Source organism: Chiloscyllium punctatum, chromosome 8 (assembly GCF_047496795.1).
Source record: "Chiloscyllium punctatum isolate Juve2018m chromosome 8, sChiPun1.3, whole genome shotgun sequence".
Taxonomy (NCBI): domain Eukaryota; kingdom Metazoa; phylum Chordata; class Chondrichthyes; order Orectolobiformes; family Hemiscylliidae; genus Chiloscyllium; species Chiloscyllium punctatum.
The window spans coordinates 43,397,069-43,422,926 of record NC_092746.1 but is presented as its reverse complement, the minus strand read 5'-3'; the positions used below and the strand labels follow the sequence as shown (position 1 = coordinate 43,422,926).

Genomic DNA, 25,858 nt, shown 5'->3' with positions numbered 1-25,858 from the left:
TCTAACTCGATCTTGAAAATATTCAATAACCACCTCCACTCCTTTCTGTAGAAGAGGATTACCGAAACTAAAAAAATCTGAGAACAAATTCCTCCCCATCTCCTCCTCCAATTAGAACTGTTTTAAAACATGGGATTTCACAGTTGAGGAGGAGATGGGTCAGAATTTCTTCTCGGAGATGTGTTTGTTTCAACAATCCTCTTACGGAGGAAATCTAGAACTGGAGATCAAGTTTAAAAACATGAGGTTTCACAGATTTCCTCATAAGAGGAAATATCATCCCAGCTTCTATCCCACAAAGTTCCCTTAGAATGTTACATTTCAATATGATCACCTCTTGTTCTTCCGAACTCCAATGAGTAAAGGGCTAGCCTGTTCCAACTTCTTCCTCCTAAATCAACTCTTATTCCCAGAAATCAGCCATCAAATGAGCCATCTCTAAACTACTTGCAATGCAGGTATACCCTTTAAGAAGAAATTCAAACCTATGCATAGTACGCAGTTGGAAGCTTCCTAATACCCAAGACGCCAACAGTAATATTTTGTTCCTTTTTATTCTCCATCTGTCTTGCAATAAATGTCAACATTCTCTTTGCCCTCATAATTACTTGCTTTAACTGGATACCAACTTTTTCTGATTAATGTGCCAGGCTGAACATGCCTCTGTAACTCAGAGTTCTATGGTCTCTGTTAAATAATTCTGATAAGTTCTGATTTTAATGTTCTTCCTGCCAAGCTGTCCACCCTGCATTTCTACATATTATACTCCAACTGTCAATTTTTTTGTCCACTCACTCAACCTATCTACACCTGCTTTTTGCATGATCCTCATAAGTTGCTTTCAACCCAAATTTGTATTGTCACCAAATTTGGTGGCAATGCATTCTGCTCCTTCACCTAAGTTTATTGATATAGGTCGAAAGTAGTTGAGCCCCAGCATTGATCCCTGTGAATCTGCACTAGTTAGTTTTCTGACCTGAAAATAACCCACTTATCTCCCCTCTCTCTGAGTTAGCCAGTTGTTTATCAATGCTAATGTATTGCTGCAAGACTATTCTGTTATTTTGTGCAGTAACCAGTTTATGTGGTACATTATTGAATGCCTTTTTGAAATTAAAATGTACTGTATCTCCTGGTTCGCCATTGTCCACGCTGCTGTTTTTATCCACAAAATAATTCAAATAAATTTGTCAAACATGATTTTCCTTTCACAAAACCATGTTGTGATTCTATTTGCATTTGCTTTGAATAATTGACTCTTTTTGCCACATACAGATATTAAGCTAACCAATTAATTTTAATTTAATTAAACTAAAATTAAGTTAAATTTCCTGCTTTATGTAACTAATGCATCCACTGTCTGTGTAGCTACTTCCTTTTTAAGATCCTACGAAAACAAACTTGAATAACTTAAAGCAGCACATCAGGCTCCTGATTTCCCTCTTAAGTATACTCCTGCTGCCGTTATGCTCTAAGAATTTGGTTGAAATATCCTGTGTATACCTGACATATGCTTCCTTCTTTTTCTTAACCAAACCCTCAATTTCTTTCGTCATCCAACATTCTCTATATCTACCAGCCTTTCCTTTCACCCTAATAGAAATATACTGTCTCTGGACTCTCGTTATCTCATTTCTGAAGACATCCCATTTTCTAGCCATCCCTTTACCTGCAAACATTTGCCCCCAACCTTTAGTCCCATTAACTTTCTTGGTATTTTTCTCTTGTGAATGGGAATATTCTAATTTCCAACCTCCCTTTAGCCTCATTTATCTACTATTCCACTATTCGTACAGTGGTTTTTGTCTTCTACCCATCAAGATAAGTGCAAACACCACTCATATCTTTGACTCTGTTCTTTATCTGTTCTATTTTACCTCTGCACCATCTGACGGTTGAATGTTCCATAGCAAATCAAAAGGTGTAATTATTTGAATTATAAAATAGTTAATTATTTTGATTTATCTGATAATCAGTTATTGTTTTAGGATCATTCATTGAAAAGACTAATGACTGAAAAAAGAATACAACAGTTGAAAAATGGTTCTGTTGTGGCATTGTAGTAGTGTCCCTGCTTCTGGGCCAGAATGTATGGGTTCATGACCCACCTTTGCTGGAGGGTGTGTCATAACATGTCCAAACAGGCTGATTTAAAATCTGTACAGAAATGTCCATTATTAAGCTTGGTTTTCTTTTTGTGGACTCTTGTGCAATAGTGATAGTATCTCTTCTTTTTGGCCAGAAGGCATGGGTTCAATCCTCCTATTCTTGATGTATATCATAGTGTGTCATCCAATGAAAATTGTTTTCAGGCATAAGGCCAGTTCTTTAAAAGCAGTCTGTTCATTTTATGTATTCATGTTGTATTTCATGAGCTATAGGTAGCCAGGATATAATATTATGCAAGGAAGTTATAATGGATAAGTGGAAATGAATTTGACCTAATTTTACTTTGATAGTGACCTAGACAAGTAATGTCTGTTATTGGTTTGAAGGTCTTGGAAAATAAGGCAGGGCAGAGAGTCAGAGGGGGAGCACTTTGGAACCAGTGACCATAATTCTATTAGTTTTAAAATAGTTGTGGAAAAAGAGAGACCAGTTCTAAAAGTTGGAGTTTTAAATTGGAGAAAGACCAATTTTGACGGTATTGGACAAGAACTTTCAAAAGCTGATTGGGGGCAAATGTTTGCAGGTAAAGGGATGGCTAGAAAATGGGATGTCTTCAGAAATGAGATAACGCGAGTCCAGAGACAGTATATTTCTATTAGGGTGAAAGGAAAGGCTGGTTGATAAAGAGAATGTTGGATGATGAAAGAAATTGAGGGTTTGGTTAAGAAAAAGAAGGAAGCATATGTCAGGTATACACAGGATATTTCAAGGAAATCCTTAGAGTATAAAGGCAGTAGGAGTATACTTAAGAGGGAAATCAGGAGGGTAAAATGGGGACGTGAAATAGCTTTGGCAAATAGAGTTAAGGAGAATCCAAAGGTTTTTACAAATATGTCAAGGACAAAATGGTAACAACGGAGAGAATAGGGCCCCTCAGATCATCAAGGTGGCCTTTGTGTGTCAAGATGGCTATGTGGGAAATCATGTCTTACAAACTTGTTTGAGTTTTTTTGGAAGAAGTAACAAAGAGGATTGATGAGGAACGAGCAGTACATGTGATCCATATGAACTTCAGTAAAATGTTTGACAAGGTTCTCCATGGGAGACTGGTTAGCAAGGTTAGGTCTCATGGAATACAGGGAGAAACACCCATTTGAATACAGAACTGGCTCAAAGGTAGAAGACAGGGTGGTGGTGGAAGGTTGTTTTTCACATTGGAGGCCTGTGACCAGTGGAGTGTCGCAAGGATCGGTGCTGGGTCCACGACTTTTTGACATTGATTTGGATGTGAGCATAAGAGCTATGGTTAGTAAGTTTGCAGATGATGCCAAAATAGGTGGTGTAGTGGACAGCAAAGAAGGTTACCTCCTGATTACAGTGGGATCTTGATCAGATGAGCCAATGGGCTGAGGAATGGCAGATGGAGTTTAATTTAGATAAATGTGAGATGCTGCTTCTGGGAAAGCAAATCTCAGCAGGACTCATACACTTAATGGTAAAGTCCTAGGGAGTGTTGCTGAACAAAGAGACCTTGGAGTGCAGGTTGATAGTTCCTTGAACATGGAGTCGCAGGTAGATAGGATAGTGAAGATGATGTTTGGTATGCTTTCCTTTATTGGTCAGAGTATTGCGTACAGGTGTTAGGAGGTCATGTTGCGGCTGTACAGGACATTTGTAAGGCCAATGTTGGAATATTGCGTGCAGTTCTGGTCACCTTCCTATTGGAAGGTTGTTGTGAAATTTGAAAGGGTTCAGAAAAGATTTACAAGGATGTTGCCAGGTTTGGAGGATTTGAGTTATAAGGAGAGGCTGAACAGGCTGGGGCTGTTTCCCTGGAGCATCGGAGGCGGAGGGTGACCTTTTATCGAGGTTTATAAAATCATGAGGGGCATGGATAGGATAAATAGACATCGTCTTTTCCCTGGGGTGGATGAGTCCAGAACTAGAGGATATAGTTTTAGGGTGAGAGAGGAAAGATATGAAAGAGACTTAAGGGGCAACCTTTTCACGCAGAGGGTGGTGTCTGTGTGGAATGGGCTGCAGGAGGAAGTGTTGGAGGCTAGTACATCTGGATGGATATATGAATAGGAAGTGTTTGGAGGGATATGGGCTGTGTTGGCAGATGGGACGAGATTGGGTTGGGATATCTTGTCGGTGTGGACGATTTGGACCGAAGGGTCTGTTTCTATACTGTATATCTCTGTGACTCTGTAATTTTAGAGAGTAGTATTTTTTTTTAAATAATTATATTTTTAACATCCTCAGGGCTTTCCAAGTGATGTTGTGAAAGATCCCAGAGTCCAATATTGGATAGAGAATTATAGAAACTTACTTGATGCTTGGAGGTTTTGGCATAAGAGAGCTGAATTTGACATCCATAGGAGCAAGTTGGACCCATTTTCTAAACCTCTTGCACAGGTAAAGTGTTTTATCAAGGCACATCAGTATAGTTGCCTTAATGATTTAATTTTCAGACTGGCTTTATTATTTAAATTGTGTAAACTCCATTTTTAAATTGGTTTCTATTCCATTTTATGTTCTGAGAAGAGAATGTGTGACCGTGTATCAACTTGCTGTGTTATTCTCAAATGAAAACTAATTGAACACACAGGTATATCTTAACTTTTTCATTTAATTTCATAAATCACTAACTAGTATTCCGGGTAAGCGAGGGAAACTCTGTTGTAAATTGAGTTGTAATATTGCTCATTACTACTTTTGCCATTATGATCCTCACTCTGTATTCATGAACTTCTCTTAGAAATCTTTCAAAACATTGTACCTTAAGAATAACAAGGCACATCTATGCATCTATTTCTTTTCTTGGTGTCATCCTATGTGATTGTGAGTGGTACCCGTAAAGCTAAGGATAGAAATTAGGACCGATTAATAGTGCCCTTAAATAGAGTGTTTCACTTTTGATGAATAAGTACTGGACTAGCCTTGTCTCTTAGTATCATTATCTTATTTTGTCTCAAAAAAAATTGAATTAATGATAATTTAGGTCAAGTTCCATAAAGAATGGTTGTTAGTTGAGACCCAGAAATGTGTTGAAACCCAGAATATTGCAATAGGTAGTCCCTGCCTACCTCCACATGCAATAGTGCATATAATGCATTTTATCTTGCAAGCTGATTGTTACATCCTATTGGGTGGCATGCTGGAAATCAAGGCCCACTATTCCTGGAACTGGCACAAAAGTTAAAGACTTTTTTAACAAGTGTATACAATTCCCCAATTTACTAACAACCAAACATAAGATTACAGTTAGCAGATTCTGGCTTGCACAAAGTGCAGCCCAATTGTGGAATGATATCCAACAGTAGCTGTCATTGTTTTGGGTCAACCAGTCTGGGTTTATGAACTTTTTCCTGTTGTCACCTCTGTGTATGGGTACTCATCAGCTGCCATCAATTTGAAATTCCAAGTTTCAGCTTCTCATTAGAAGATTGCAAGACTAGTGTAGGGAGGATTTTGCATACTGTAATTCCAGCTTCCATGGTTCATGGCCAAGAAGAGAGTTGAAACAAAGTGGGAATTCAACCTGTTGCGTCTATGACTCCAGAATGTTTTCTTTAGCAAAGATGGTAAAGAGTATGGAGTTAACAGCAAATCAGCCTGACCTAATTGAATGGCAGAATAGGGTTGAAAGGCTGAATGGGCTACTCATGTTTCACTAATAGTGATGGTTATCAGAAATATATTTGCCATGAACATTTTGGAGTGTCTTTCATAGTACAGTGTTAAGCAATATGGCCATGGAAAAGTCTAAGCTGTTTTTCCTAAAAAATGTAGATGGGTCTGACCTTGAGTCAGTTACTGTCCCAACTGCTATTAAATCACTGTGGGATGACGAACAAGCTGTTGTCAGGTGAATCCCTGGTTTTAGGCAAACCCTGCAAACAAGGTTTTTTTGGCAGGTCTGTACAAGAATACTGTTTGACATCAGCACCAGAGATTGCCAGGATAGCATTCAGCAACTTTCCTCAGTACAGTTCGGCGCTTCTTTTGGCACTGGTTTGTAGAGTAATCAAGTGGTACAGAAAAGCTACAATGCTACTGTATCTCTGCAGACTTGCTTCTGTGGGACAGGTTGGCTGATCAACCTGGCTGTTTTCTAACCACACTCTGGGTGTATCTACACCACATGGATTAGAGTGGTTCAAGAAGGTGGCTCCTTATTACCTTATCGAGGGCAGTGGGGAATGGGCAGTAAATGCTGGCCTAAGTAGTGATCATATGAACAAATAAATAAGTTTAAAATGAAATCAACTTGGAGTGCACTGCAACAATTGATCAATCTTTCTTCTAAATCTTCCAGTGACACAATTTTAGAGAAATGATTTGACTCAAAAAGAGGTCCATTCATGCTTCACCTTTTAATGCAAATATGATTTCTTGATCAGAAATCAGGCCATAAGCAAATTAGATTCGTAATCCAGCTAAATGACAGGTGAAACATCAACACCATCACCACTTTAAGAAACAGCATAGCTCGTCCTGAAGTATGTAAATGTGTTTCTAAAGTTATTGTGGTCACTTTGTGACACACCATCCATGTCATAAAATGACTTCAGCACATGTGCTTCCCTTCAGTATGATGTTCTTCACTGGAAGAGCCCAAATTTTGATTAAAGATGCTGTACAATGAGAGACTTCTGTAATTTTGACACGTAGAACTGCAAAAAAGATAATTTCAGTTGTAATAAGATCACATTTTTTTTGAGATGGAATATTTAATTAATATGTTGATAAAGACTTTTCAGAGATTTCACTGCAAATAGTTTAGTTAGAATCCCTTCAGTGTGGAAGCAGGCCATTCGGTGCAACATGCCCACACTGACTCTCTAAAGAGCATCCCACCCAAATCCATCCCTAACCTATCCCTGTATGTCCCATGGCTAACCCACTGATATAGACTAGGCCAGACTCCCTCAAAACATTTCAAGAAGTTAGTGCAGACCCTAACCTTTTCTCTTGGTTTTGAGCAGGTGTTAATTGGATATTCCAGGAGTGATGCAGCTGGTCAAAAACCCTAGCTTTTAAACAAAACTGCATTTATTTTCAGAGTACCAAATGAAATGCAAACAAGAGAACAGAATAAAGAATAATTAACCTATTTGAAAACCCAACAGACTATCCCAACTTAACAATGCTGTTCAAAATTCCTGCAACAATCCAAATAAACACCCCTTGACCGAAAAGGTAAAATCAAACCCCAGGGTCTTATAGGAGAGAGGGATGGCAGAGAGATTCAACATGGAACACCTTCCATGTAATTTCTTTGGCCACCTTAAACTGACCAGCAGCTCTCAACAGTCAGACGGCTAAAACCAAAACAAACCAGAAAAAAGCTGAGCTGGTTGAAGTGGCCACTCCCCTTTCATTGTGCAAGTGTTTTTTTAAACTTAAAAGCTTCTTCAAGTAGGTAAACAGAAACAAAACAGAACCTCTGTCTCTATGACCCCTCTAGGGAGGGAAAAAAAGCCAAGAATGTTGGTATGCTGTCCTTTATTGGACAGAGCATTGAGTATAAGAGTTGGAAAGTCATGTTGCAGCTGTACAGGACATTGGTTCGGGCACTTTTGGAATATTGCATGCAATCCTGGTCTCTGTCCTGTTGGAAGGATGTTGTGAAACTTGAAAGGGTTCAGAAAAGATTTACAAGGATGTTGCCAGGGTTGGAGGATTTGAGCTATAGGGAGAGGCTGAACAGGCCAGGGCTGTTTTCCCTGGAGCGTCCGAGGCTGAGGGATAACCTCATGAAGGTTTATAAATTGAGGGGCATGGACAGGGTAAGTAGACAAGGTCTTTTCCCTGGGGTGGGGGGGAGTCTAGAACTAGAGGGCATAGGTTTATGGTGAGAGTGTTATTTTCTTTTTTTCTGGACGTTCTTACACACTTGACGCAACTGCAACATGCCAACTTCTGTGAACAACCAAAACTTTATGAAGCACAGTACAGTGCAAGCTTTGGAGAAACCTTGAACACTCATGGTTGCGAAGCGTGTCCAGGGAAGCTGTCTGAACAAAGGAAGCAGTCCTTCCTTTATCCAAACTCTTTAAATCACAGTCTGTAGTTTTCACCAGACAACTCCCCAGTTACTCCCTCACAGTCACATGCCACTGAAGACACAATGCAGCGACCACATCACCTCCAGAAACAGTGTAATGCAAACCATCCTTCAGTGGCTAGATCTGGTGTGAATTGTTTTTTTTAACTGCAGGGAGTAGTCAAGTTTCAACTGTAATGTTCTTATTAATTTCTGAATAGGGGCTTTTGAATGAATAGCAAGGAAATGACCTTGTAAATTTCCTACAATCTATTTGTAAGTCAGAGGCAAACCACCCTAGCCTGGGGCATTCAATTTCCTGCAGGTTAGCAGAGCAAATTAACTCTTTAATGTCACAAGAGGGGAAAAATTTAAAAGGGACCTAAGGGGTAACTTTTCGTGCAGAGGGTGGTGCGAATATGGAATGAGCTGCCAGAGGAAGTGGTGGAGGCTGATACAATTACAGCATTTTAAAAGGCATCTAAATGGGTATATGAATAGGAAGGGTTTAGTGGGATATGGGCTAGGTGCTGTCAAATGGAACTAGATTAGATTAAGATATCATCTGGTTGGCATGGACAGGTTGGACTAAAGGGTCTGTTTCAGTGCTATAGATCTCTAAGGCTATGGCAACTTAACCTTATTCAATGTGCAGCATTGTCATACCCACATAACCCTGGACACTACGGGCAATTTAGCAAGGCTAATCCATCTAACTTGCACGTCTTTGGACTGTGGGAGGAAACCGGAGCACCTGGAGGATGTGCAAACTCCACACAGACAGTTGCCTGAGGCTGGAGTTGAACCCAGATCCCCGGTGCTGAGAGGCTAACCACTGAACCACCATGCTGCCGATTGTTTACTCTAGAAGCCACTTGTTTAGATGGATATGCATTTATGGCAAGCCAGATGCCAAATAAAGTAAATTAGCACATGACAACACAACCATCTGTAAATAATTGACTGGTTATTCTTCCCTGGGTGAATATGGTCTCTTTGTCATCCTGACTCTCCTCTGCATCTATCCTCCAGCAGCTTATATTGCTCTGCCTGCCTTCATTTCCTTCTTGTTAATGTACAATGTAAACGGATCTTAATATAATGAATAAATTATGTTTATTGAGTCACAGCGCGCTACAGCATGGAGACAGGCCCTTTGGCCCAAACTGGTTGATGCCGACCAAAATGTCCATCAGTGCAAACCCCAATTTCCTGCACTTGGCCCGTAATCTTCTAAAACTTTCCTATCCACAGGTTTATAAAAATTTTAGCTTTGTTAATTTTCCTCAAAAGACTGCAACATTTAACATGTCGAATATCTGACTTGCTGTTTGTTCTTGATGGGAAGTAAGAAATACTTTGGCTTACATTTTGTTAAGTTTCTTATCTCCGGGTTACAAAAGGATCTTGATCAGTTGGGCCAATGGGCTGAGGTGTAGCAAAGAGACATTAATTTGGATAAATGTGAGGTATTGCATTTTGTAAAATGAACAACCACAAGACTGATATTATTAACAGTAGAGCCCTGGGTGATGGTGTTGAGCAGAGACTTTTTCACACAGAGGGTGGTTCATATATAGAATGAACTACCAGAGGAAGTGGTGGATGCAATTACAATTGCAACATTTTAAAAGACATTTGGACAGGTACGTGAATATGAAAAGTTTAGAGGTCAAGTACAGGTAAGTGGGACTAGTTCGTTTGGGAAATTTTGTTGGACCAAATGGTCAGTTTTTGTGCTGTACGACTTTATGGCTACAAAATGATTATCAGCTATTTCAATGATATGATATGTTTGACAATTTTTGTTCTCAGTTGTGTGGTATAATGTGTTCCAGGTGTTTGTGAGCTGCAACTTCTGTGGAAAGTCAATATCATATAGTTGTTCTGCCATGCCACACCAAGGACGAAGTTTCAGTCAATATGGTGTTAGTGGTTCTCCAACGAAATCAAAAGTCACAAGTTGTCCAGGATGTCGTAAACCTCTTCCCCGTTGTGCACTTTGTCTTATCAATATGGGAACTCCAGTTTCAAGTTGCCTAGGTAAGCATTAATGCTAGATATTGTTATGAAGACATGGGTGTATTGTACCTTTTAAGAAAGTTAAAAGCTAGCAGAACTACCTGACAGCACCAAGTGTTCTCAACAAGATACAATGTAGCATGTGGTCCAGCAATTAGTGTAGCTGGTTGCTTGGAGACAAAAACAGATTCAAATTAGGCCAATCAGTTTAAATTATACTACCCCCCCCCCCCCCCCCCAAAATACCAAATTTCAATCAAGTTTGAATTTAGTATATTGACAATCTTAGAAGCAAATGACACAATCCGATGCTTTGGGGAAAGTTGAACAGTGGAAGGAGAACTGCCACCAGACCAACAGATGTAGACTGCTCGTCAGAACTGAGAGGTACCTGTCTCGAGAAGGAGTTTGCACAGAGAAAGACATCGACACCGACCTGGAGGGCAAATCCGCAAAGGAAAGATTTGACAGCTGGCCGGTTTTGAAATTTGAATTTTTCAGTAAATCCTAATCGGGGGCTTTATTGGACTAGTATTATAGAAGGGAAGATAAAAGATAGGTTAGAGGAAAGCGATGTAAATAGTTGTTAGTTAGTTATTCTCTATTATACTTAAAGAAATAAAGTTAATTTTTACTTTAAATAGTTCTTGGTCTGTCACATTTTCACAGATTACCACACTGGTTAAATCTTTTCTGTCTAAATTATGACATGGGGTAAACCTTCCTGCTTAACAATATTGAGTTGTCATCTTAACAGCCTTGTAAAAGTAGTGCTCGTTTTAGCAAAGTCACTGTACGTGACAGTCAACATTGAAGATAATATGTTGAATTACCAATGATAAACATCTTTGGATTCACTTCTACAAGAGAGGACCATGTCTTGTCTTGTGGACAATTCCAGCTAGGTATTTTATCTAGCCCACTTTTCTCTTGATGGCTATGCTGGATATTGAACATGATGGAGCATAGAGCTGACAAGTTAAACAGCTTCAATTAAGCAAATAGTAGTTCCTTTAATTACTGTATATAAATGGGTCTTACCCAGTGTTGTGTACTTCTTTGAATGTTATGCAGACCTGTACTGGAAGAAATCTTCATCTTAAAATACATGCAGGGAGTGTTGGTGCAAGTGTTTATTAACTGCTATTACCTTCGTGATTTAAATATGTTTGGCACGTCATTCAATGTTTGGGTGAGAGCAGAAGAAAACTCCTTTGCCACTTTTGTCAACCATTCCAGACAACAAATATGTTCCATGTTTGTGTTAGCAAACAAAAGGAACAATATTTACCAATAAAAACTGAAAGAACTGTGGATACTGTAAACCATGAACCAAAACAGAAGTTGCTAGAAAAGCTCAGATTTTAACTTTGATTTCTCTTCACAGACGCTGCCAGACCTACTGAGGTTCTGAGGAAGGGTCACCGGGCCTGAAACGTTAACCTTGATTTCTCTTCACAGATAATGCCAGACCTGCCAGGTTTTTCCAGCAGCTTTTGTTTTGGTTCATGGTTTACAAGTAACTTATTCTCAATGGATATCAACCTTTTTTAACTAACTTTAAACAAACTCAATTCAGTAGGAGAGGTACATATGTCAGTGAGATAGATAAAAGTTCATTCACTTGTGAAAAGGAATATTTGTGACATTAATAGAGTAGGCAAATCCATAACTAACCCCATGAATGATCAATTTTTAACTTGTGCTCAGGAAAGAAAATAATGGGGAAGGTGGATAAAGCAAGTAGTAATTATTTAAATGTCATATTTTACACTTTTTATTTTGCTGTTTCTCTTCTAATGGTTTTTTTATTCGAATAGGAACTGGAAAGTCTGATGAAAAGGTTGATCTCAGCAAAGACAAGAAATTGGCTCAGTTCAATAACTGGTTTACTTGGTGTCAGAACTGTCGTCATGGAGGTCATGCTGGTCATATGCTCAGTTGGTTCAGGTAATAGAGATGGTTCTCCTTATAATGCCATAATGCCATTAATAGACAATTGCTTAATATAAATAATAGGAAAAGTAATGTTGGGGCAAAGCTGCAAAATAAATCACTCACGATCGCTCAAAATTCACCCAAAGGTCTAATGCAAAATATCGCACAGCCTGAATGAAGGTTGAAATCGCATTTATTAACAAAACTAAATTTAATACAGTACGCTTAAAGGTAAGAAAGCTGCTCTCTGTACACTACCTTTCACAGCTGCTGTGTCAGCAGCTGACATCGGTGCATGCACAGAATGACATGAAGACCATCACTGACACTCTGCATGCACAGAACGGCGCAGAGACTTCAGTGCATGCACAGAACAATGCAAAGCCCAGTGCTGGCATTGTGTATGCATGGACATCAGCATATGCACAGAACGGCAAGAAGTTTTCAGTGTGCACATTGGCACATGTGCAGAATGAAGTGCGCGCAAACTAATCCCCGCTGGAATCGAGCTGTTGCCAATGGAGGTGAGTGTTCTCCAAAATATTATTCCCTATTTCTTCAGCAACATTACAGCCAAATCGCATTACCAAAATGTGCATTATTCCAGAACTACCTGTAGTCAGACATCCATGCAGCTTCTACATAGGTATGAGAAAAAGAGTTGAGATAGCAATTGATTAGTACCAACAGAAATGAAATGTATTATTTTGGTCTTTTGTAGGGACTGCTTTGTAAAATATATTATGTAATCTCTTTGCGTAGCTGTGTGTGCCATGCCTCATCATCTGTAGTTAGGTAACTTTTTTTTTTGTGCAAACTCTATCCTGTTAAGCTTAGTGATACTATCGCACAACGCAGTGGACAGCATCCTCAATATGAAGAACCGATTTTTGACTCCATAAAGACTTTGTGGTGGTCATACCTACTAGTACTGTCACCAGCTAGGATGCTAGTGATAATGAGATCTAGTCCTGTCTCTTTGTTCAGCAACATTACCCAGGACCTTACCATTCCATAGTTGGAGAAGAAACATTAAGGGATTTGACATCTTTTAAAGATGGTTTAGGCCCAGATGATTATGAGAAGGGACCATGAACTTAAATCGAATTAGGTTTACAAGTCGCCATTATGGCCTTCCCAGCTACCTTCTTCCACCTCCCACCTTCGCCCCCACACCCAACCTTCCTAGTTATCTTTCAGACCCCACCCTCCACATTCCTGATGAAGGGCTTGTCCCAAAATGTTGATTCTTGAATGCTGTCTGACCTGTTGTGCTTTTTCAGCACTTTTTGACTCTGATCTCCAGCATCTGCAGTCCTCACTTTCTCCTCCTTGCCACTTAGAGTCACAGAGTCATAGATGTACAGCACGGAAACAGACCTTTCGGTCCAACTCATTCATGCCGACCAGATAACCCAACCTAGTCCCACCTGCCAGTAGCCGGCGCATATCCCTCCAAATCCTTCCTATTTATATGCCCATCCAGGTGCCTTTTAAATGTTACAATTGTACTAGCCTCCACCACTTCTGGCAACTCATTCCACACATGTACCATCCTCTGCGTGAAAACATTGCCCCTTAGGTTTCTTTTATATCTTTCCCCTCTCACCCAAAAACTATGCCCCCTAGATCTGGACTTCCTCACCCCAGGGAAAAGACTTAATCCTATACATGCCCCTCATAATTTTATAAAGTCACCCCTTAGCCTCTGACGCCCAGGGAAAACGTCCCTAGCCTGCTCAGCCTGTCCTTATAGCTCATCCTCCAACCCTGACAACATCCTTGTAAATCTTTTCTGAGCCCTTTCAAGTTTCACAACCTCTTTCCGATAGGAAGGAGACCAGAATTGCACACAGTATTCCAACTGTGGCCTAACTAATGTCCTGTGTAGCTCCAACATGACCTCTCAACTCCTGTACTCAATACTCTGACCAATAAAGGAAAGCATGCCAAGCGCTTCCTTCACTATCCTATCTATCTGCGACTCCACTTTCAAGGAGCTATGAACCTGCACTTCAAGGTCTCTTTGTTCAACAGCACTCCCTCAGACCTTACCATTAAGTGTATAAGTCCTGCTAAGATTTGCTTTCCCAAAACACAGCATCCCACATTTATCTAAACTCCATCTGCCATTTCTCAGCCCATTAGTCCATCTGATCAAGATCCCATTATAATCTGAGTTGACCGCCTTCGCTGTCCACTACACCTCCAATTTTTTTGTTGTCACCTGCAGACTTACTAATGATACCTCTTATGCTCACATTCAAATCATTTATATAAATAATGAAAATTAGTGGACCCAGCACCGATCCTTGTGGCACTCCACTGGTCACAGGCCTCCGATCTGAGAAACAACCTCCACCACCATCCTCTATCCTCTACCTTTTGAGGCAGTTCTGTATCCAAATGGCTGTTTCTCCCTGTATTCCATGAGATCTAACCTTGCCAACGAGTCTCCCCTGGGGAACCTTGTCGAACACCTTACTGAAGTCCATATAGATCACGTCCACCGCTCTGCCCTCATCGATCCTCTTTGTTACTTCAAAAAACTCAATCAAGTTTGTGAGACATGATTTCCCACACACAAAGCCAAGCTATGGCCAAAGACTATCCCTAATCAGTTCTTGCCTTTCCAAATACATGCACATCCTGTCCCTCAGGACTCCCTCCAACAACTTGCCCACTCCCAACATCAGGCTTGCTGGTCTATTGTTCCCTGGCTTGTTCTTACCACATTTCTTAAACAGTGACCAACCTCCAGTCTTCTGGCACCTCACCTGTGACTATTTATGATACAAATATCTCAGCAAGAGGCCCAGCAATCACTTCCCTTGCTTATCACAGAGTTGTAGGATACACCTGATCAGGTCCTCTGGATTTATCCACTTTTATGTTTCAAGACATCCAGCACTTCCTCCTCAGTAATATGGACACTTTTCAAGATGTCACCATCTATTTCCCTACATTCTATATCTTCCATGTCCTTTTTCCACAGTAAACACTGATGCAAAATACTTGTTTAGTATCTTTGCCCTTCTTCTGCGGCTCCACACAAAGGCTGCCTTTGAGGGGCCCTATTCTCTCCCTAGTTACCCTTTTGTCCTTAATGCATTTGTAAAAACTCTTTGGATTCTCCTTAACTCTATTTGACAAGACTATCTCATGTCCCATTTTTGCCCTCCTGATTTCCCTATTAAGTATACTCCTACTGCCTTTATACTCTTCTAAGGATTCATTCTATCCTGTCTATACATGACATATGTTTCCTTCTTTTCCTTCAACAAACCCTCAATTTCTCTAGTCATCCAGCATTCCCTATACCAACCAGCCTTTCATTTCACTCTAACAGGAATATACTGTCTTTGGACTCTCTCTATCTCATTTCTGAAAGCTTCCCATTTTTCAGCTGTCCCTTTACCTGCAAACATCTGCCTCCAATCAGCTTTTGAAAGTTCTTGCCTAATACTGTCAAAATTGGCCTTTCTCCAATTTAGAACTTCACCTTTTAGATCTGGTCTATCCTTTTCCATCACATTTTAAAACAAGTAGAATTATGGTTGCTGGCCCTGAAGTGCTCCCCCACTGACATCTCAGTCACCTGCCCTGCCTTATTTCCCAAGGGTAGGTTAAATTTTGCACCTTCTGTAGTAGGTACATCCATATACTAAATCAGAAAATTGTCATGTACACACTTAACAAATTCCTCTCCATCTAAACCTTTTAACACTATGGCAGTCCCAGTCGATGTTTGGAAAGGTAAAATCCCCTACCATAACTACCCTATTATTCTAACGGTAGCGGAGATCTCTCTATAAATTTGTTACTCCATTTCCCTCTGACTATTAGACGGTCTATAATACAATCCCAATAAGGTGATCATCCCTTCCTTATTTCTCAGTTCAACCCAACTAACTTCCCCAGATGTATCTCTGGAGATATTCTCTCTCAGTACAGCTGTAATGCTATCCCTTATCAAAAACTTATGGCATCATCTTAGTTACAAAAGTAAGTCCATATAGAATTATGGTACAAAATGAAAGAAATAAGAAAACAAAGTTTAAAAAGTTAAACATTGTTTTCCTGCTTTTTATTAAGAGGTACTATAAAGTTAACAGATGGACGGCAAAGTCTATAAGCACCTGGCCATGCTGGGCTCGCAGTCCTCATGAGGACTTGACCTTGCTCCTCTGGGCTTGACTAGCCCCTGCAGTTTCCCTGGGGGATCTGCTTTTGTCACTTTGCAGCCTGTGAATGGACCTGCTGCCTTGGATTCCCTGCTTCTGCTCTTGCTGCTCGCCACCTCAGATTGCCTCCAGCTCAGGAGCAGCTACCTGGTCTTGTCGCCGGCCACCTTGGACTGCATGTTCCTGATCTCACCACTGCTCAGGATGACTGACCATTATTTTCTAATATCTGTACTCTCCTTTTTTAAAGCTTCTAATCGCAAGTTAAAATAAGCTAATATCAATACCAGTACCTTGTCCCCTGGCCAACATCTCTATCACAGGCTTGCTGCAGCACTTCGGCAAAGCTTAGTGCAAGCTGGAAGAACAGGGCCTTATTTTCTGCTTGGAAACCCTTCTGAAATCAATATTGGGTTCAACAGTTTTGGGGTTCATGCACCTTCTACCATGTCCTTGCCCCACATCCCAAACACCAGGCAGTGTTATCACATGCTGTTACCACAAACTATCTATTGGCAGATGTTCGTTCTCTCAGGCTGAACTTTGCCCATTGCTTTCTCTGTCTAACTGTTTCGCTCTCGCTCTCGTGGCTCCATCTCCACCTCTCATTTACTCCGTCCCTCCTCACCCCATCTTCAGCATATATATATATATAACCTTTTCTGACCTAAAATCAGTTCTGAAGAAGAGTCACTGGACCTGAAACGTTAATTCTGCTTTCTCTCCACAGGTGCTGGCAGATCTGCTGTTTTTCCTGCAATATCTCTTTTTGTTCTGTCTGACTAGTCTGCTTTGAATTTTGTTAAGTGATAACAAGGAGGGTGCATGAGGGTAAGGAAGGCTTTTGACCAGGTTCAACAGGACAGTCTGGTTAGAAAGGTAAATGGATCCAAGTTGGCAGGAAGCAAGGTAATTGCCAGCACTGTTTTACGCATAGAACACTTCAGTGAGGTTCTGCAAGGTATGGTGCTGAGTGATTTTGCTTATCATGTGTAACTCTTGATTTAGGGAGCATGATTAAGAATTGGCTGCATTGTAAGAATGCTGTTGCCTGTTGGAAGGAAGCAAAATACTGGCCATTTGGACAGCAAATTTAGAATTCATTCAGAGAAATGTAAACATGGAGGGCCAATAAGGTGAATGGTTGCTATAAACTACTTTTTCATTGCACAAAAGATGGAGGAACAGCAGAACCCTTGGTATGCAGTGGAACGGATCCTTGAAAGTAACAAGGCATGTAGATAAGATGGTTAAAAAGGTTAACGGAATACTTTCATTAATTAGCTGTAGCATTGAATAGAAGAACAGGCATGTTATTCCAGAACAGCTTAAAACCCCAGTAAGCACAGCTAGAGTTTACTGATTACAGTTCTGGTGACCACAGAAGGAGGATATGATTAAACAGAGTTCATGCAGGAGATTGAGAGCCTTTTCAGGAATGTCCAATTTTGGTTCGTAAAAGCAGGCCACTTGGCCCATCAAGTCCACACCGACACTCTGAAGAGCATCCCGCCCCTACCCTGTACCTGTAATCTGGCCTTTTCCCATGGCTAGTTATCAAGCCTGCACATCCCTGACACTACGGACAATTCAGTATGGCTAATCCACATCTTTGGACTGTGGGAGGAAATTGGAGCACCCAGGAGAAACCGGCACAGACACCTGTAAACCATGTAAACTCCACACAGTCACCAAGGCTGAAATTGAAACCTGAGAGAGCAATGCTAACAACTGAGCCACTGTGCTGCCCCCAGTTTATGCTGTTGGAGAGGTTAAGGCCTAAATGAGTGGTCCATGCAGAAACTCTCCAAAGTACTTAGCTGTACACTTGAAGTACATTTGTTACACCACAGTGCAAGAGCTGCAAAGGAGGATTAAGCTGGATAGCTGATTTTTGGCAGGCAGATGCAGAAAAGGCCGAATAGACAATAGGTGCAGGAGTAGGCCATTCTGCCCTTCGAGCCTGCGCCACCATTCAATATGATCATGGCTGATCATCCTTAAGCAGTATCCTGTTCCTGCCTTATCACCATAACCCTTGATTCCACAATCCTCGAGAGCTCTATCCAACTCTTCTTAAATGAATCCAGAGACTGGGCCTCCACTGCCCTCTGGGCAGAGCATTCCACACAGCCACCACTCTCTGGGTGAAGAAGTTTCTCCTCATCTCTGTCCTAAATGGTCTACCCCGTATTTTTAAGCTGTGTTCTCTGGTTCGGCACTCACCCATCAGTGGAAACATGTTTCCTCCAGAGTGTCCTATCCTTTAATAATCTTATATATCTCAATCATATCCCTTCTCAGCCTTCTAAACTCAAGGGTATACAAGCCCAGTCGCTCCAGTCTTTCAGTGTAAGGTAATCCTGCCATTCCAGGAATTGACCTCGTGAACCCCTGCTGCACTCCCTCAATAGCCAGAATGTCTTTCCTCAAATTTGGAGACCAGAACTGCACACAGTACTCCAGGTGTGATCTCACCAGGGCCCTGTACAGCTGCAGAAGCACCTCTTTGCTTCTATACTCAATCCCTCTTGTTATGAAGGCCAGCATGCTATTAGCCGCCTTCACTACCTGCTGTACCTACATGCTTCCCTTCATTGACTGGTGTACAAGAACACCCAGATCTTTCTGTACTGCCCCTTTTTATCTAAATTGATTCCATTGAGGTAGTAATCTGCCTTCCTGTTCTTGCCACCAAAGTGGATAACCATGCATTTATTATCCACATTAAACTGCATCTGCCATGCATCTGACCACTCACCTATCTTGTCCAGGTCACCCTGTAATCTCCTAACATCCTCATCACATTTCACCCTGCCACCCAGCTTAGTATCATCAGCAAATTTGCTAATGTTATTACTAATACCATCTTCTATATCATTAACATATATTGTAAAAAGCTGCAGTCCGAGTACTGATCTATGCGGTACCCCACTGGTCACTGCCTGCCATTCTGAAATGGAGCTGTTTATCACCACTCTTTGTTTCCTATCAGCCAACCAACTTTCAATCCAAGTTAGTACTTTGCCCCCAATACCATGCGCCCTAATTTTGCTCACTAACCTCCTATGTGGGACTTTTATCAAAAGCTTTCTGAAAGTCCAGGTACACTACATCTACTGGATCTCCAGAGTTACATCCTCAAAAAATTCCAGAAGATTAGTCAAGCATGATTTCCCCTTCATAAATCCATGCTGACTCTGACCTATCCTGTTACTACTATCCAGATGTGTCGTAATTTCATCCTTTATAATAGACTCCAGCATCTTTGCCACCACTGAGGTCAGACGAACTGGTCTATAATTTCCTGCTTTCTCTCTCCCACCTTTCTTAAAAAGTGGTATAACATTAGCCACCCTCCAATCTGCAGGAACCGATCCCGAATCTATCAATCTCTGGAAAATAATCACCAACACATCCACGATTTCTCGAGCCACCTCCTTCAGCACCCTGGGATGTAGACCATCAGGCCCCAGGGACTTATCAACCTTCAGACCTAACAGTCTCTCCAACACCAATTCCTGGCAAATATAAATTCCCTTCAGTTCAGGTCCTTCAGCCACTGTTACCTCAGGGAGATTGCTTGTGTCTTCCCCAGTGAACACCGATCTGAAGTACCAATTCAGCTCTTCTCCCATTTCTTTGTTCCCTGTAATATATTCCCCTGTTTCTGTTTTCAAGGGCCCAATTTTAGTCTTAACCATTTTTTTTGCCTTTCACATACCTAAAAAAAACCTTTACTATCCTCCTTTATATTATTGGCCAGTTTACCTTCGTACCTCATTTTTTCTCTGCGTATTTCCTTCTTGGTAATCCTCTGTGCTTTAAAAGCTTCCCAGTCCTCCGTTTTCCCACTTATCTTTGCTATGTCATACTTTTGCTCTTTTAACTTTATACGTTTCTTAACTTCCCTCGTCAGCCACGGCCACCCATGCCTCCTCCTAGGATCTATCTTTTTGGAATGAACTGATCCTGCAACTTCTGCATTATACACAGAAATATCCGCCATTGTTCCTCCACTGTCATCCCTGCTAAGGTATTGCACCATTGAACTTTGGCCAGCTCCTCCTCATAGCTCCATAGTTCCCTTTATTCAACTGAAAAATTGTCACTTCTGATTGTACCCTCTCCCTCTCACATTGCAGATTGAAACTTATTGTATTATGGTTACTACTTCCCAATGGCTCCTTCACTTCGAGGTCTCTGACCAATTCTGGTTCGTTGCACAATACCAGATCCAGAATTGCCTTCTCCCTGGTCGGCTTCAGCACCAGCTGTTCTAAGAATCCATCTCTGAGGCACTCCACAAAGTCTCTTTCTTGAGGTCCAATACCATCCTGATTCTCTCAGTCTACCTGCATGTTGAAATCCCCCATCACAACTATAGTAACATCTTTGCGACAGGCCAATTTCAGCTCCTGATTAAACTTGCATCTGACTACTGTTTGGGGGCCTGTAGATAACTCCCAAGAGGGTCTTTTTACCCTTAGTATTTCTCAGCTGTATCCACACTGACTCTACATCCCCTGACTCTAGGTCCCCCTGTGCAAGGGACTGAATATCATCCCTTACCAACATGGCCACCCTACCCCCTCTGCCTGTCAGTCTGTCCTTACGATAGCACGTCTAGCCTTGAATATTCATTTCCCAGGCCCTGTCCACTTGAAGCCACGTCTCAGTTATCCCCACAATATCGTATCTGCCAATTTCCAAAAGATCCTCAAGCTCACCCATCTTATTTCTAATGCTTTGTGCATTCATGTATAGTATTTATAATTTGTTACTGCCCTCACCCTTCCCATCAACTCCTATTTCACTCAACCTTACAGCATGATCCCTTTGAGTTTTCTGCCTCATTGATACAGTTGTCTTTCTTGACTTCTCTTGTTCTAACTTTCCCTCCAATTTCCTTCTTAAACATCCAGTTTGTCCCCTCCCCCCCCCCCCCACTACTTAGTTTAAACGTAGCTTTGTTGCAGTAGCAAACCTGCCTGCCAGAATGCTGGTCCCTAACCTATTAAGGTGCAAACCGTCTCTCTTGTAGAATTTATGCTTACCACAAAACATACCCCAGTGATCCAAGAATTTAAATCCTTGCTTCCTGCACCAGTTCCCCAGCCACACGTTCAAGTCCATTATCTCCCTGTTTCTGGCCTCACCAGCCCGAGGAACTGGAAGCAAACCGGAGATGACCACCTTGGACGTCCTGCTTTTCAGCCTTCTTCCTAGTTCTCCGAAGTCCCGCTGTAGTATGTAGCCGACATCATTTGTGCCGACATGTACCACCACCTCTGGCTCTTCACTTTCGTCCTTGAGGATTTCCTGCACTCTGTGATGTCTTTAACCCTGGCACCAGGAAGGCAACACATCATTCTTAAGTCCCGTCTGCTGCCACAAAAACCACGGTCAGTTCCTCTCACTATGGCGTCCCTATTACCACAGCTCTGTGTGATGTCCGACTCTTCCGCTCTGTCTCCACACCAACTTTTGATTGACAGACCTGGCCGCCTCGCGGACTGGCAGTGTCATCTGTCTGTACTGTTTCCAAAAGATTCAACTTGTTCCTGACAGGTACTTCCCCCGGGGTCTCTTGCACCTGTCTCCTCTCCACTTGCCTCATCGTCTGCTCTCTTCTGGTACGATTGGTGTAATAACCTCGCTGAAGGTCTTGCCCAGAAAGATCTCGTTCTCTCGGATGAGCCCAAGGTCCTAGAGTTCTTTCATCAGTGCTGCAAATGCTCTGTCAGTAGCTGAACATGCACACACTTTCCACACTTATATGAGCCAGACACAGCAGAGTCGTTGACCTCCCACATCAAGCACGTAGCACACTGAACCAGCTTGGCAGTCATGTCTTCGCCCTCTTTGATTGTGGCGTAATCACTTCACTCAACCTCCTTGTCAAAGACTCCTGAGCTAAAGCCTCACACTTCAATCCACAGGAACTTCTTCGGACCCTCTTTTTGGGGCAAGTCTGTGGACTTTTAATTTAGGTTAGAGGAGGAGGGAGGGAGGCCCTACTTTGTCGGACCTGGGGTCTAGAACACACCCACTCAAATAACAATCACTTACCTTCCCGACCGGCTTTGCGCTCCGACTTCCGCCCAGCTCTCGCCGCTCTCTGATGCGAAAAGCCGAAAATGATGGCCTCTTCTATCGCTTTTTCATAGGAAAACTTACAGCAATAGAGGCAATCAATAAAAGTTTTTAGGCATTTTATACAAGTGAGGTATAAAAGCTTTGGAAAAGATGCAGTGTAGGTTAAGTGGTATGTCATCTGAGATGCAGATCACAATTATGAAGATGTTTGTTTTCTGACATGAAGTTTTAGTGTCATTTGATTCTTAATTTTCTGCAAGGCTATAAATTAAATGAATTGTGATATTTGGAGTGGGAGGGGAAAGATCTAGTTGTTGTGGTCAACATGATACCCTTAATGTAAACAAAGAGCAAAGAGGCTCTGCAGATGGAATATGAGCAACATGGGGTTAAATTAAAAAGCAGGGTCATAACATTAATAAAGTTTGAATTTCTACCTAAGCCACAAGCTAATTGGCACAGGATCAACAATCTTAGAGGTAAACGCGTGGCTAACTGTTATGGTACAAATTGTTCAAATTCATCTGACATTGGTTCCAGTATTGGGGAAAGAAGGAGCTCTTCCACTGGGATGAGCTCCATCTGAATTGTGCTCTGAACAGATCCTGGTAATTTGTATACCTAGGTCTGTGGATAAGGTTTTAAACTAAACAGTGGGGGGTGTTGGGTTCAATTGCATAGATAATTATGGAAACAGTTAAAGACTGAGGAGGGCTCAGCAGAGCTTATTGAAGTTTCCCGAACAAGGCTCAGAACAGAGAATATGGAAAAGGTCAGGAATCAAACTTCGGGCGCAGCAGATAATTATGAGAAGGGGGAAAGTCAATGCAGGACTTTATTTCATATACTGCATGCATTTAATTATGTAAATGAGCTTGTTATGCAGATTGAAATTTACAGATACAAATGTTATGGGTATCAAGAGACATGACTGCAAGGGGATCAGGGCTATGAACTAAATATCCAAGGATACATGTCCTATTGAAAGGACAAGCAGATGGGCAGAGGGGTATAGAGCCAAAAGACGTAGAATTTGTGGGTAGAGTTGAGGAACCACAAAGAAGAAAAAATCCTGATGAGGGTTATGCATAGCCTACCTAGCAGTAGTCAGGATGTGGAGAAGCAAGCAAATCAGGAGATAGGCACAATCATAGTAATCATTGGGGTATACAGGTAGACTGGGAAAATCAGCTTGGTAGTGGATCCCAAGTAAAGGAATTCATGGTATTTTTTTTTTTTTTTGGAGCAGTTTGTAGTAGACCCAACCAGGGTCTGGATTTGGTGGTGTCTAATGAAGAAAACTTGATTAGGAAATTTTAAGATGAAAGAACCCCTGGGGGCAATGACCACAATATGATAGAATTTACCCTGCAGTTTGAAATAAACTGGAACCAGATGTAACAGTATTCAGCTAAATAAGGTAAGACATCAGGGAAAAACTGACTGGAGTCCATTGAAAGGGGAGCCTAGCAGGGCAGGTGGAGCAGCAATGACAGGAATTTCTTGGGATAATTTGGGGAAAAAGAAGCACCGTAAGGGGCAGACAAGGTAACTGTGGTTGACGAGGCAAGTCAGGGACAGCATAAGTAAAAGAAAAAGCCTACAGTGTCGTGAAGATTACTGGGAAGCCAGAGGATTGTGGTGCCTTTAAAAATCTGAGGATAACTTAAAAAAAAACAATAAAGAGGGAATGAAATGTGACAGTAAGCTAGCTAGTAATAAGATTGCAAGAGTTTTTTTTTAAAGGATACATACAAGAGTGGACATTGGACTGCAGGAGAAGCAGTAATGTGGAACAAAGAAATAGTGGGGGAATTGAATAGGTATTTTGTATCAGTGTTCATGGTGGAACACATCTGCAATATACCAGAACTTCGAGAGGGTGCTGGGGAAGCTGAAACGTCTGAAGGTGGTTAAATCACTTGGACCAGGTGTACTATACGCCAGAGTTCTGAAGGAGACAGTTGAGATTGTGGAGGCATAGCTGGTTATCTTTCAGGAATTATTGGAGTCCAGGAGGGTCAGGAAAATTAGCTAACACTCCTGTTTAAGAAGGGAGGGAGGCAGAAGACAGGAAATTATAGCCAGTTCGTCTGATCTCAGTTGTTGGCAAGATTTTCTCATTATTAAGAATGAGACTGTGGAGTACTTGGAAGTGCCTGGTCAATAGGGATGAGTCCCACAGCTACCTACATACACCTCCTCCCACCCTGCCTCCTGTAAAAACGCCATCCCATATTCCTAATTCCTTCGTCTCTGCCGCATCTGCTCCCAGGAGGACCAGTTCCAATACCGAACCCAGATGGCCTCCTTCTTCAAAGACCGCAATTTCCCCCCAGACGTGATCGACGATACTCGCCACCGCATCTCCTCCACTTCCCACTCCTCTGCCCTTTAGCCCCGCCCCTCCAATCGCCACCAGGACAGACCCCACTGGTCCTTACCTACCACCCCACCAACCTCCATGTACATCGTATCATCCGTCGTCATTTCCGCCACCTCCAAACAGACCCCACCGCCAGGAATATATTTTCCTCCCCTCCCCATCAGCATTCCGAAAAGATCACTCCCTCTGTGACTCCCTCGTCAGGTCCACACCCCCCACCAACCCAACCTCCACTTCCGGCACCTTCCCCTGCAACTGCAAGAAATGCAAAACTTGCGCCCACACCTCACCTCTCACTTCTCTCCAAGGCCCTAAGGGATCCTTCCATATCCGCCACAAATTCACCTGCACCTCCACATACACCATTTACTGCATCCGCTGCACCCGATGTGGCCTCCTCTATATTGGGGAGACAGGCCGCCTACTTGCGGAAAGTTTCAGGGAATATCTCTGGGACACCTGGACCAACCAACCCAACCACCCCGTGGCTCAACACTTCAACTCCCCCTCCCACTCCACCAAGGACATGCAGGTCCTTGGACTCCATCGCCAGACCATAGCAACATGACGGCTGGAGGAAGAGCGCCTCATCTTCCGCCTAGGAACCCTCCAACCACAAGGGATGAACTCAGATTTCTCCAGTATCCTCATTTCCCCTCCCCCCACCTTGTCTCAGTCTCAACCCTCTAACTCAGCACCACCTTCCTAACCTGCAATCTTCTTTCTGACCTCTCCATCCCCACCCCGACTCCGGCCTATCACCCTCACCATAACCTCCTTCCACCTATTGCATTTCTAACGCCCCTCCCCCAAGTCCCTCCTCCCTACCTTTTATCTTAGCCTGCTGGACACACTTTCCTTACTCCTGAAGAAAGGCTCATGCCCGAAACGTTGATTCTCCTGCTGCCTGACCTGCTGCTCTTTTCCAGCAACACATTTTCAGCTCTGATCTCCAGCATCTGCAGTCCTCACTTTCTCCGAGTGTTAGGGGCAAGCTACTGGCATGGATAGAGGATTGGCTGACTGGCAGTGGGATAAAGGGTCTTTCTCAGGATGGCAACTGGTGAC

The 25,858-nt window shown here is 42.1% G+C and overlaps 2 protein-coding genes across 3 annotated transcripts in view; one reads left to right on the top strand and one right to left on the bottom strand.

Annotated features, from left to right (window-relative positions):
* The window catches only part of mios (missing oocyte, meiosis regulator, homolog (Drosophila)), a 58,310-nt gene that overhangs the window by 29,688 nt on the left and 2,764 nt on the right, over positions 1–25,858 (top strand). For both annotated transcript variants that reach the window (XM_072575417.1, XM_072575418.1), the window contains exons 8-10: positions 4,375–4,527; positions 10,000–10,204; positions 12,004–12,133. In XM_072575417.1, coding sequence (XP_072431518.1) covers positions 4,375–4,527; positions 10,000–10,204; positions 12,004–12,133 — 488 coding nt within the window. The remainder of the gene's footprint in view (positions 1–4,374; positions 4,528–9,999; positions 10,205–12,003; positions 12,134–25,858) is intronic.
* The window catches only part of rpa3 (replication protein A3), a 43,082-nt gene continuing 23,693 nt past the window's right edge, over positions 6,470–25,858 (bottom strand). Inside the window, exon 5 of the mRNA XM_072575427.1 lies at positions 6,470–6,788. Coding sequence (XP_072431528.1) covers positions 6,670–6,788 — 119 coding nt within the window. The 3' untranslated portion in view covers positions 6,470–6,669. The remainder of the gene's footprint in view (positions 6,789–25,858) is intronic.